At 37.4% G+C, this 13,583-nt stretch overlaps 1 protein-coding gene across 6 annotated transcripts in view; it reads right to left on the bottom strand.

The window, feature by feature from the left end:
- Window positions 1-13,583, bottom strand: part of Mindy3 (MINDY lysine 48 deubiquitinase 3) — an 82,221-nt gene that overhangs the window by 52,524 nt on the left and 16,114 nt on the right. For 3 of the 6 annotated variants that reach the window (XM_052156380.1, XM_052156381.1, XM_052156382.1), the window contains 4 exons: window positions 10,765-10,816; window positions 9,786-9,900; window positions 7,305-7,378; window positions 5,971-6,050 (listed from right to left, as the gene is read on the bottom strand). In XM_052156380.1, the coding sequence (XP_052012340.1) occupies window positions 5,971-6,050; window positions 7,305-7,378; window positions 9,786-9,900; window positions 10,765-10,816 (321 nt within the window). Of the gene's footprint in view, window positions 1-5,970; window positions 6,051-7,304; window positions 7,379-9,785; window positions 9,901-10,764; window positions 10,843-13,583 lie in introns of all 6 variants that reach the window. The other 3 variants (XM_052156383.1, XM_052156386.1, XM_052156384.1) reach the window with 2 other exon arrangements.

Raw genomic sequence — 13,583 nt, 5'->3', positions numbered from 1 at the left:
CTATTTAGTTTGATAGCAAAGAAATAAAACTATTTTTTTTTTGGCCAAAAGGTAATATCCAATATTATCCATAATAAAAGTTGGAAATACTATACAACATGACCTGAAATATTTATTCATTATAGATTAAATAAGCTAATATGTGTGTGTATGACTTTCTCAAAAAAACAGAAAGAAATATCATCTACACCAGATACCTGAGCATGTGATTCTTGACCAGATCTGAATACTTCATCACCAAGATAGTTACAGGCCTAATTTCCTGAATTTAGTAGCATGATATTTTAAATGGACCTTTGTAGACATTTGAAAACTCTTTGCCTCATATACATATTTTGAGAGACAACAATACTTAAAGTCTACTCTTGGTAATTTTCAAGCAGAGACTAGTCATTACCTATAGTCAGCATGTTTTACAATAGACTTCTTAAACATATTACATTTACTGAAATTTTTTATCCTTTCAGATTCTGCCCAATCCCTTCCCCCTTCCCCTCCCCCACCACCCCTGACCACCACTACTTTACACTCTACTTCTGTAAACTCACTTTTGCGGATGATTGGGTCTCCTCATACTCTGTGCTACCAACTGTCATCTCTCACCACTATTGAGGAATTTATGGGAGTCCAGTTAGATTTTTAAAATGTGATGCTATTTTGGAAACCAAATAATCACCCTACATATAGCAAACACATCTTGAATGTTAAGCACTATTTAAACAAAAAGAAAGAAAGAAAGAACGAACAAAAACAAAAACCACCCAGAGGTGAAAATGACTGACTGATTACCTCAAAGGCAGTTTGGTTTGGGCAGCAAAGGACAAGACAGGAGTGGAAAGTGCTAGGCAAGTAAAATGCTCAGAGTTGAGGCCACAGCCCCTTTCAGTGGTGGCAACAAAAAGGTCACCTTGGACAGGTGGCATGACATGAGCACAGAAAGACTAGACAGGCAGAGGTAGGAAAGACACACTGACCCTCAGACACAGATACAAAAACACAGCTGGCTGGAGCGTTTTGTTCAAGCACAGGTTTATGATTTGTGGGGAAATGAGCTTGGAGAGGTTACACAGGGTCTTAAGTAAGGTATATAGAAAACAAAGGGGACTTTTTTAAAAGTCCAACCAAATCTTAACTGAAACAGAAAGTTCAAATGACTCAATATTCCAGAAGAGAAACCCTTGGGAAGAAAAGATATCACCAAACAAAATTTACTTAAAAAAAGTCTCTGCCCTGTAAAGAAAGAACTAAAGGACTTCCGGAGCCTCGGAAACTGTGGTGAGCAACCCCTCCCCCCACAGCAGCAGATGATGAGCAGAGGCAACTCCCAGAGGGCAACATAGCTGCAAGCTTACATATGAGCAAAGGACCAAGCTCAGGTTCATTAGGAAGCAGGACAAATGTCAATTAAACTGTGTAACCACTTGTCAAAATCTGACCAAATGTAAAAGATGGACAATGTCCAGTTATCAACCAGGATACAGAAAAAAAACAGAAGGCTAGAGTCAGAAAGATATGTTGATACTTTACTAGTTGTAAGGCATATTTTAGAGACAAAGTTGCCACAAATTGTTAAACAGATATTCCTCAAAACAGTAAATCTTCTGAGTTAATGTATTACCCAGGATTTCAATTACTACATATATATCAAAGAAAGATTAAAAATACATACTCTCACAAAAACTCACACCTGGTGTCCTGACGTCATTATTCCTAACAGTCAGGTAGACATTCCAAATATCCAGGAATTGATGATGGGTAAAGATGGATGGCTCACCACACCCTGCAATATTGCTTGCTTACCAATATAAGGAAAGCGCTGGTTTAGGGAAACATTGTTCAAAGTGAGAGAAATTTGACATAAACACCAGATGCCATATAATTCTATTTATCTGAGTTGTTGGTGTGGAGTGGATGGAAGTATGGGAGCTGATGAGACCAGGATTTCCTTATAAAGCTAGAAAGGCATTTCAGGTCTGATTTATTCTACATGTTGACTGGGTGGCATGCACAGTACACAGAAGAAAGTTCAATAAAATTATTACTAAGAAAAAGTCAACCTGTAACTAAACCCTTAAAACACATCTAGTTTAGCAAGTCAATCGTGTAGGAACATTGACAAGGCCTGCCTCACACAGTGTTTCTTACAGGTTTGTCTCATAGTAGTCAAACTGGAAACCACCCACATGCTCACCAAGGTAAAATGCTCAAGGTAAAAGACACAAATGATGGTAAACATACCAAGTAACCTTAATAAATAAAGGTGGAAAATGTCTTTGTCTATCCTCCACTGAGCATTCCCAGGTCACACCTAAAATCCACATTCTCCTGCACTGCCAGGGGAGCTAGCGTTGCTCATTAAACAAAACAGAAACACGCAACAAGCAACCCCAAACCTAAGTGGGATCTGCCCCACACCCCTCCCACTGCCTTTTTCTCATGGAAACTCATGGAAGCTGTGTTCCTTAGAGCAGTGGGCGCACATCTCTCCTCTTCCTTACCTCTGCACATTTACTGCACTCACTTAGACACCAGCAGACTTCCATATCACGAGTGTCCTCAGGTGAATGAAACCTGCTGCTTTTTCTCCCTTGCACATCATTTCTTCAGAGGAATGTCTACTGCCAAGGCTACTTCATGCTCATGCTCCTGTCTTCTGCTGCTCCTACAAGGCTATCTTCTTTCCCTTGTGTACAGCCGAGACAACTTACAATCATTAAAACAAGAACTATGAAGCCCATCGAAGGCCTCACTTCTATGAGCTCACCTGCAGAATCTTTGCCCACAGTACTGAAGAGCAGCTCCTTAAAAGGTGGCTTGTGTCTCAACTATCTTATTAAAGAATCACTCTTTCTGAACCCCCGTTCTAGAATGAGATAGATATATTACACAGCTCATTTTTCAACTCTATCCTGTGGACTAGGACCTTTGGATAATTTCTTTCCATGTGGGCAAACTTCTACCTTTTAGGATATCTAGCACTGAAATGTAGTACATAATGGCAGTATATTGGAAGGATCAAGCATATTGTCAAAATATACACACCTTTAAGGGCTTTCCAGTGTTCTGTATGCTAATGAGTATTAAATGCAGTTTAAAACCCTGCTAATTATCCTCACTTCACCCTTATCACTAATAGGAAAAGTCCTACAAGTTCTAATCTCCTGTAGACTCTACCACAAAAGACGTTCTATACAGAACAAGCAGAGGCTTTATTCATGGTCAGAAATCCTGGTAGTTTAGTTTCTACTGTTTCAGTTTGGGCAAATTAATAATCACCCAAGTCTTGGTTTCTTAACCATACTGAGGTTAAAAACACATATCCAAAGTATATTGCTTATAGGAAGGAAATAAATAGGCTGCTATCTTTTCCCTCTTGTGCCACTGTCTGTCACTCTTACCTCTCTCCTGTCTATGCTGTGCGCCACAGCTTACAAACTGTGATGTCTCTCTAGTAGGGCTATACTCTGAGCTGACAGCATCCCCCCTTCCCCTAGATCCTACTGTGCTATTTCTCCGTTCAGTGCTTACAGTGGAGAAGCACTGGGCAGCCTGCATGCTCCCACCCAAGCCCATGCTGCTACAGCCTTTTCCCTTACCAGTGCTCAGCACAAACATACTGCTTCCCAAACCTGGCTGCCCACTCAGCAGAATCACCTACCAGTCTTAAAGCTTATGGTCATGTTCCAACACCTAAAAATTCTACCCTTAACTGTTCTCAGCTGGGGTCTGACCATTCATGATTTTAAGGTCTCAAAATAATGTACACTACTCTGTTCCATCTGCTGTCTCCCTGTCTAAACATATAATGTGTATGCTTACCCCAAAGTCCTCTTGCACATACTACCCGTCCACATTAAAATTCCTGTGTCTATTAATGCCAATATAAACACTGCGGGAAAAGGTTCCTTCTTCCTCAGCGTGTCTATGGTTCTTATTTCAATACGTCTCATTTCACCACGCAGCAAATCATCTATGTGCATTTGACAGAGAATTGAGCTCTTCCTAGGAGCCCTTGCAGACATAACAGAACTCTTATTATTTACAATAGCCATTACTTCCAAAATAAAAGGCATTACTTCCAAATAAAAGGAAATTAAGGCAAGAGAAGTTTGCCTCATTGTTTGAAACTACTATATAACTTGTCATTTATGTTCCACACTTCCTACCATCTTGTCTAAACCAGAAATATACACAGCAAATGCTGAAAAAAATGTATGGATTTTATTTTACACTTAAACATCTGGACACAGGCTTAAGTTCAAGTCAACATGCCAACAGACTGAAGGGAAAATTTCTTTCTGAAGAAAGCTCTATCCTTTAGCCATTATTTAGTTTCAGTCCCTAAACTTTACTTTAAACTATGCACAGTGAATGGCTGTCTTAGCCTCGCATGGCAGTACTTCAGGAATCAGCAATGTATGAACTTGCATATACCAGGAGCCAAGGCTTATACAAGTGAACAAATTCTGAAACGAAGGTAAGACCCTCAGAATGGTAAGAGCCTGTGCACCTAGGGGAGGCAGGAGTGCAGGCCATCTGGGTTTTATAACAGCATAGCATGAGAGAGACTATAGAGTGCACAGGAAACTGGACCAAGAAAACTTAGAAATGAACAAAAGAACAGTTGTGGGCACAGCGAGCAGCATAGGTAGCAGTGCTAGAGCCCAGGTAGAATGGTGGACTACTTAGCTGCAATTCCTTCTCTAGTTATCTCTCCATTACAACAGCTTTCTCTTGGGAGGAGGGAGAAGGTGAGATCAAAGTGACGTGAGCAGATTTCTCTTGGGGTGAGGGAGCAGGGCGAAATCAAAGACCTCCACATTACACAAGAGATCAGCACCAGCTTTCACAGCTACATCAGAATGGAGAGTCCTCAGGATGTGCTTGGACAAAGAGCAAAACAGACAGAGCACTCTGGGGACTTCTATATCTATGTAGTCAGCAAAGCCAGGATCTTACTAAGTCAATTATGCTGCACTCTAGTATAGGAAGTCAGGCTTTGATTTCCAAACAGCACAGTAAAAGGTTGTATTGTGTTCTGTAACTTCTGGAGTTCTGTAATTTTAACTCAAAAATTTTCCTAACATTGGATACTTTCTGTGTTTTAGCTATACAAGTTTCTAAGTTTGAGGAAAATTCAAATTAAAAGTTGAGAATCATTCATTTGGGAATGAAAAGTATTAATAACATTTTCTCAAACATAATATATTCTCTATTGTTTGGTAACAATGCTGTCAAACATCAAATCAAAGGGAAAACAGTATAAATTTGCTTATGAACAGAAACTATGATGCCTCGCCGCCTATGATAGACATTTCAGTAGGAGGCTTATTGCACTTACTCCATAAAAGGTAAATGACTAAACAAATGAATTTAGATTGCTCAGTAGCAAATGAAGGGGATTTAATCAGAGCCTCACAGCAGCTGTTTAAGTGAACGTTCTAGTCAGTGTGCCTCACTTGATGTCTGTGACAATGTCCCAGACATGGTACTGCTGATTGAAGTTGAGTGGGTGTAAAGCCTCAGAAGACATTACATCTGCCCAGCATGTAAGTGCAGATTAAAAGGAATAATAAAAGCTAGGACCTTGTCAGAACAAGTAATTCACATTCTTTGTAATTTCCCATAGCTTCCAGCACTGCATGCAGTACTGCCTCTGGATAAGTGCCCGTATGTTACTACGAAGAGGTAGATTACCATCTCTAAAGTTAGCTCTACAGTCCCAGGAACAAACCAGAGAAAACCAAAACCTAGAGGATCAAGCCTGACTAAGCTCATAGATTTGAGACTCAAGATGGCTTCCAAAAGCCTGCACTTAATGTTACGGTGTCTTAGAAACCATAAAGGGTTCTTGTAATAGAAAGCACTTACCTTAGCATCCACATAATGTAGAGCCATTAAATAAAGATAAATCTTTCATATGTCACTAAATTATTAATCATTTAAGAACAGAGCAAAGATGATACTTACGCATTCCTGAGCACTCTCTGTCACCATCCCACACGTTAGATACCGCATGCCCCGTCAGCAGGAGGTTGATTAAGCTTTGGCTATCAGTGAAAATTAAATATCAGTTAAAATAGGCACAAAACTAGTTCTTCAAGTAAGTTCTACAATTTTAAATGACTTTTTACATTAAATTATGTTAAAACAAAATGAGCGAAACCCTTGGCTTCCCTTTCCCATATCCAGCCTTAGTGAGGCCACAGTGCTAGCCTGAGCCCGCACCCTGCAATCTCAGAAGCCTAACAGCGTTAAGATGCCACATTTAAATGACTAAAAATTCATTTCCCTTAGTCGTACGTTTGTTTTGCTATGTAATCACTTTGCATTTATAATTATATTATTTATATTATATTATTTATATTATATTATTTATATTATCCCCCCTCTTCCCTTTGCTCTCTTCACCCTTCCCATGCACCTCTTTGCTCTTAAGTTAATGGCTTCTTTACTTTTTCCTTTACTTGTTATTATGTACACTTACATACAGACATGTGCACACACACACACACACACACACATACACCAATACATACTTGAATAAATATAAACTGCTCAGTCTACATAATGTTACTTGTATGAGCATAATTTTAGGATTTGGTACTGAAGAAGCAACTGGCACTGGAAATCATGGCTAGTGAAGTCATGGGTCTTGGAGAAAAATCTACAAAAGCCAGTTTAATAAATCAGCATAATACTTAACTACATTTGAAATATTTATCCTTATAAATGCAATTCCCACCCCTCAGCAAACATACTGCTCTCTGCAAGAGACTGAGACCATTACAATTATATTTTACATGCAGTCTGGTGGAAGGTAGGTGAATCTTAACAGCTAAAGCAGACACATGCAAACGGAAGGACTTGTGTGAGAATACATTAATTTCTCTGTTCTACTGATCTGGGTAAAATAAGCTAAAAAAATAAAAAAAACTAGAAAAGAATTGTTTCAACTCTAGAAGAAACTAACCCAGATAGGTAAGAAAATATTTATTTCTAAGTTAATGTGGGTAAATTTAGACTTTTTTAAAAGGCCATAAATGGATTAAAAAGAACACTTTGTTAATATATATTGCCGTTAGTAATGTACTCAAGACACTCATCATCATAAGAGTTACGTGTAAACAACCTGAAACTGGATGTCAACACTGGCCACACATAGCAAGCACTGACTAAAACAGGACAATACATGCGGCCAAGGGTTAGTCAAGACCATGGAATTCTGCTACCAACACATTCATCAGAGAGCCTCCTGCTCCTAACACCTAGATTTAGTAAGAGACAGAGACTGCAGCCATTACCTGCCATGCCCGTACACAGGGTCTATCAAGGGCTCATTTGCATCTTCAATTGAGTTCTTTATGTTTTCAATGCCCTAGAGAAACCAAAATTTCATGAACTTCACTTAATGCAAAAGATGACCAGTTTGGACTATATGTTAGTAAAATACTATTCAAATTACCCAGATTTGTATTTGAGCTGGTAAGTAGTAGGTCCCCAAAGAGTACTTTCCATTTGCTTTCATGGGCTCTATGAAGGACACTAAGGGACTCAGAGGTAGTATGTCTAATATTGGTTAAAAGGACAGAGATAACAGTTTTCAAGAGAGAAGAGGAACTCATTCAATACAAAAGTTAATATTTATTTAACTTCAGGATAAATTAAATTTAAATCTAATATACCTATTGAGAAAACTAAATTTAGTTTAGGTCATGAAAAAAAAACCTTTATAATAAAGTTATAGACTTTTGAATTTAGATAGAAATATGCAGTTAATACCAGAGGTATAATAAGAAGAAATTGGAAAGTTTACATATGAGTATACTTCTTCCCCAAATTGGTAACTCAAATATACAGTAACACAATAAAGTATCAGTTATGAGAACAGGCAATTTCTCATTTCTTCAACACAGTCTCCTGATTTCCCCTCCGTCTTACAGAGGGGAGGCTGGAGGAGCACAGGAAGAGCAGGGAAGTGATGTCCACAGCAGTGTTCACCTAACTTGAACCACTGACTGCTATACTGGAGGTCACAGCTGAGGGCGGACCAGACAACCAGCAATCAAAGTGTTAAAAGATTGTCTAAGTACCAAAGGGGAAAACTGAGAGCTAGGTGATCTTGACTTGTCATCCTACAGAACAAAACAAAGCAGGCTTTGACAAAATGCATGTCAAAATGCATGGTGGGAAAAAGGCAGTCAATGGGCAGAAGGGGGAATCACTTTAGAGAGCAAGGGGTCAAAGCTATCCCAGGGAACAGCTGACACAATGGCTGGGACACAGGTCAGAGGTCAGGGATATGGGGAGCATCAGAATTTGAAGCATAAACAGCGGTGGAGAATGAACAGCTCCTGAGGTGTAATACCTTAGCCCTGCCACTACTGCTACCCTAACCACTGACCTCATTCAAGTATTTGCCTGATTTCTCTTATTATTTATTCTTGATTCTAAATACTTTCCCTTTTCTCCTCCATTCTATGGCCACCATCCAGCTTTATTTAGACTTCTATTACAATACTACTTCAGTTTCCTTGATTCTAGGTTTCCACTTACCAAATCTCTTCATCACAAACTCTCATTCCAATGCAGGCATCTTCTATCCACACAATAAGATCTTGTCATTTCCATATTAAACATTATATTGTGTTCCAATTCTGATGATATGAAACCTTAAATATTTTTGCACAATTCACAAGACCTCTTATGTAAAAGGTGTGAACATCACCTTTCACAGTTGTCCCTAGGTCTACCCTACTGCTGTAGGCTTGAAGTATGTATGAGCCCCAAGTCTGTGTTATACCCCAAATCCCTTTCCTCTTCAGACTTGCTTCTCCTGCTGTCTGTAAAACTCTTCTCATCTCTGAAGGCCCTACATACACCAAATGCTCCCTTACTACCCAGAGTTTGCTCTTGAGTCTTATCAACAAACTTAAGTCATAGTGTCTATTTTTTCAAAAAGTCTTTTACATATAATAAATAAATCTAAAAACTAACACCTCAAATCAAGACCATAATAGAATTATCAACATGCCACTTTTATAATGAAAAAATAGAAAGCCTTTATTAAAAAAGGATGTCACATACCTATCATACAGAGTCAATGCTCAAAAAACATTAAGGAAGAAAAAAAAAGCTGATTTCAGACAAGGTATAATCAGGAGATATTCCATGTGTGATTGCAAGACCACAAGCAATTGATATTGACATTTGCAAAGAAGACAGGACCAGATGTGTGCATGTTGGTGTTAGGTGCAGAGAGGTAAGCTGAGAGAAATAGTTACCCATAGAAGAAAACTAAGAACAATTACACGGGACCAGGAAAAGACTCTTCTGGAATTCTACATTTCAGGAGAAAATGAGTGAGAGAACACATACAGAAGAAAACAAAATGATGAAAGAAAATGCTTTTTTTTTTTTTAAATTAGACACTGTGTGAGAAATTAGCGTTAACGATTAACAGATAAATCCAGAAAAGGTAGGGGTCAGAAAGAGTCTCCACAGGGGCTAAAAGGTTAGGCGCAGAGATATTGCTAAGATCAGAGAAACCCAAACCATGAAGCCCTGACAACATTCTATGATTAGAACATTATCAGCCACCTCTGCAGTCCATAAGGGCAGAGGGGAGGAGATGTGGAGCTGGTTAAAGCATGAGTGGAGGCAGGAACAAAGTCCTCACATGCCAAAGAGTCTTACCCTGGATGCACAAACATCGGCCACACAGGTTCTAACAGCAAACAGGAAAAACAGCACTGAGCTAAGAAAGTAAATCGTCTTAAACAAACCTTTGTCAGTAATACAGAATAGAGAAAAAGCAAGACTCCAAATTTGTTTCCCCACATTGAATACTGGTCCAAGACAGCATCTTTTAATTCTGATACAGTTCTGAATGATCTTTTTCTGGGGGGGAAGAAGAATTAAGTATTAATATCCCGATTACTCCATTCATAAATGGAAAAAAGTTTCAAATTCTTATTCATTACTATATACAAACAAGAGATTTTTATTAAGAATCTTCAAGTTCTAAAAACAAAAATTTAGACACAGAAAACAAAACCTACTCCTGACAGCTCCTACCACATATAACCCAGTCTCCTGAGACGGACTGAGCCTCCTGCTCTCTTGGGTATAGTAGCTGCCCCAGTTCTTCAGTCTACTTAGACCACAGACTGACCCTCTTCAGAGAGGTCCTCAACAACCAGAAAACTATTATTAAAGCATGCAAGCTCTTCAACAAACATCTGAGGGATGAAACTACAGCATGCATTTGGGACTTCTTCTAAAAGAAATTAATGTTAAATTTCAAAACGTCATCTATCATTCTGTCAACATAGCAACCTCCCTTTGACTTTGTAATAAAACCTTTGAATATTCTGATGAAATATGGGTGCTTTTGGTGAAAATTACAGGAAGCATTTTTGGCAGAAAAATGATCCCAGTATTTAGCTCACTAAAAATGGGTTTACATTCACTTAGAACAGAAAAACATAATAAAATGATTTTTTTCACTGATAATGAGGAAGAGATATTTGATTTAGTGTTTTGACAAATGTATTTAGATAGTTACTTTAGGACTTAGAATCATACACATGTATATATTATTTTTAAATCTGAAATCAAGTAATTGCTCAAACAAGGTATTTTAAGCTTGTGTCTAAGTTAAGAAGTGCTATCTTTATCTAAGGATCTTTCCACAGTATGAACATACTTAAAATGGCAATGTGTCCACAAGGTAAGTATTTTAAATGTTTCAATGTTACTTACTGAATTAATGCATGAAATCGATCAAAGCCAAGCTCTTCGACAGCCAAGGCAGCTATACATAAAAGACACTTTTCAGCACTACACATGGCAAATAAATGACACAAGATACACACAGCAGGCTGTAAATACTTTCAAGCAATCAAAACATTCCCTCTTTCTTATTCCCTTAAAATTCTCAGTTTACTCTGAACTTTAAAACAACATGAATTTATAGTTCATCATCTTAGTTACTATGGTTATAACTAAAATGGATATAGTACTGAGAACACAGAAGGGTTTCTAAGTAACGAACATCTCTGTACAATTCAGTCACAGCTAAGAGAACATGCAAAATAGGAGGGACTGTTTGCCACACATTGTCATGTGTCTTGATTTTAAAATAATGCCCTAGTTTACGGAAAGCAGTAACCATAAGGGCTAATCTTTCTCTATATAAAATCCTTAGACTTAGTGCTCACTAATTAAATGCATAGACTAGGCATAGCACTGAAACTGCAGGCTCAAGGACAGATTTAAGTTTGTTTCCTCATTCATTCATGCAATCAGCAACTGTTTATAAATTATATCAATAAACTACAAGTTTTAAATTTTTCAAAGAAATCAATGAAAGCATTTAAATGAAAGAGAACATTTACTAAGGCTCCACCAAGTGCTGGGCACTCTTGTGAGCACAGGCCTCCCTCACTTAGTGGTCATGGCCTCAGCCTCAGTACTTGGGAAAGTGGAGTGGAGGTCCACAGAGGAATCCTAAGAGCACCGAGCTCTAACCAGCACTGAAATGTAGATTCAGTCTTGGCTCCCAGAAGATAATGTCTTTAAAAATGGCTAATCAAAATGACTACTTTCTTGCAATGAAGCAAATCATAGAAAGTCACACATTTTCACTAATGATTAAAAAATGATTATGAAACCAGAATTAAAACTTTTATTTACAGTTTAAAATATCACATTAGCTTTATATAGCCTGATTTTAACTTTTCAATGTTTCAAATGACTATCTAAAATCTTGAGAAGTTCAAATTGTTTAATTTATCTTTTGGTTTCTGTGGGAAACAAACTGAAATTAAGCCCAAGAATTCACTACTGCAAACAAGTGTGCATTACTAACAAGCAAAATATATATACACCACAAAAGCCGATGGAGGTAATGCTGTACACAGTGTGATATCAATGAGAGGGGAAAGATTTCACATTTAAACTTTGAGGACAAAATAATTCTATCTAACCTAATCCAAGTTATATTGTTTTATAAACTGCTTATGCTGCACTGTAAAGTTGACATAAAGATAGTACTTTCAAGAAGCAAGCAAAAAAATAAGGCTTAGCAGTCAGAGATGGTGGGAAATAAAGACAGGAGGAGGACCACAGATGGGAATAAAGAGAGACAGGTAGAACATACTGTTATATGAATAAATATTTCAATGTAAGTTCAGTTCAACTGTCAGCATCTACGATAAATTCTCAGATTCTCAGTTAATAAAATGTTTTAAATATATGTGAAGTTACAATCATATTTTAAGTATGGTTTTATGTCATGTTTATTTTTAAAATGAGGCACTAAGTGAACGAGAAAATCCTATATCACGGCTTTTTGGAGGAGGATTCAATCTAACATGCACATCTAAATTAGTGACATAGGTAACTAATGCGCTATGACGCCCTTTACTCTAGAGCTTGTCAACATGTTAGCACGGAAATGCACCACCACTCCAGAGTAAGCATATGGTATGCATGTGCTGATGTCATGCTAAATATAACACTAATGTAAAAGACTAAATGAGCTTAAACACTTCAAATGGCTTAAGTGTCCCTTTCTCAATATTTAGTATTGCAAGTGGAATTATTAACATGCTTACATGCCACAGTAAAATTCACAAAACATTAGGCTCATTAGAAGTGAGCATAAATGATGCTATATTGTCATCCTTTTGAATAGTTTCCATTTGTCTTTAAATGTCGTTATCAATTCCAAAATAAATTATTTTTGAAAGACAATGTTTTAAAGGTCTGAAAAGAAAACATTACACAACTGTTTAAATTTTTAAAATTACTTCTTGCAAACGTGTTATTAAAATTTGCCAAGCACAAGCTGTTCTAATCCTAGAGGGAGGGAAAAAATGGGTAGTAAAAACAGAGGCATTTCAGCTCAGGGGAGGCAATACTGTCTGTAGACAGTTCTATATGAAGAGTGATCCATATCACACACAGTATTCACTTCCTGATGCCTGGTATCTGTCTTTCACAAAATCATTTTTATATAGAAGGCAGTGAGTATGTTACAATATATATGGAATAAAGTACTTATTCAGTCTATACATTTGGCAACTAACAATTATCAAAACTCACCTAACTATAATCCTCCAGAGACAACCAAAGAGCAACTCCTTTCTATTTTCTCCACCGCCAGAAGTCACTAATTACTCTTTCATTTTGGCAGTGTTTAGGCCACTTTCAAGAATGATCAAGTGTGTATTTTTTATGAACAAGAGTAGGAATTATTTGTGTTATTTAAAATAAAGAAAATACAGCCAAGATGCGGAAAACTTAAGACATGAGTAAAACGAAACTAAAATTACCATAGTTCAAATATATAACAATGTCCAAAAGGTTCAGGAGCAAAATAACAATGTTTAATTAAGAAAATATCTCTACTGCTGTTCTAGAAAGCATCTAAGGATATTTAAGCATTTAACGGTGTAGAAAGCACCTCTCATCTAAAGAACACTTTGCACCTGAGCTAAGGCAGGCAGATGGATGTTCTTTAGATTTTTAAAATCTAAAAGTTGTAATACTAAAAGGAGATTTCATCAAGCAGAAGT

This window comes from Apodemus sylvaticus, chromosome 14, assembly GCF_947179515.1.
Source record: "Apodemus sylvaticus chromosome 14, mApoSyl1.1, whole genome shotgun sequence".
Lineage (NCBI taxonomy): Eukaryota > Metazoa > Chordata > Mammalia > Rodentia > Muridae > Apodemus > Apodemus sylvaticus.
Note: the sequence above shows the minus strand (reverse complement) of the source record. Positions and strands in the feature narration are given on the sequence as shown.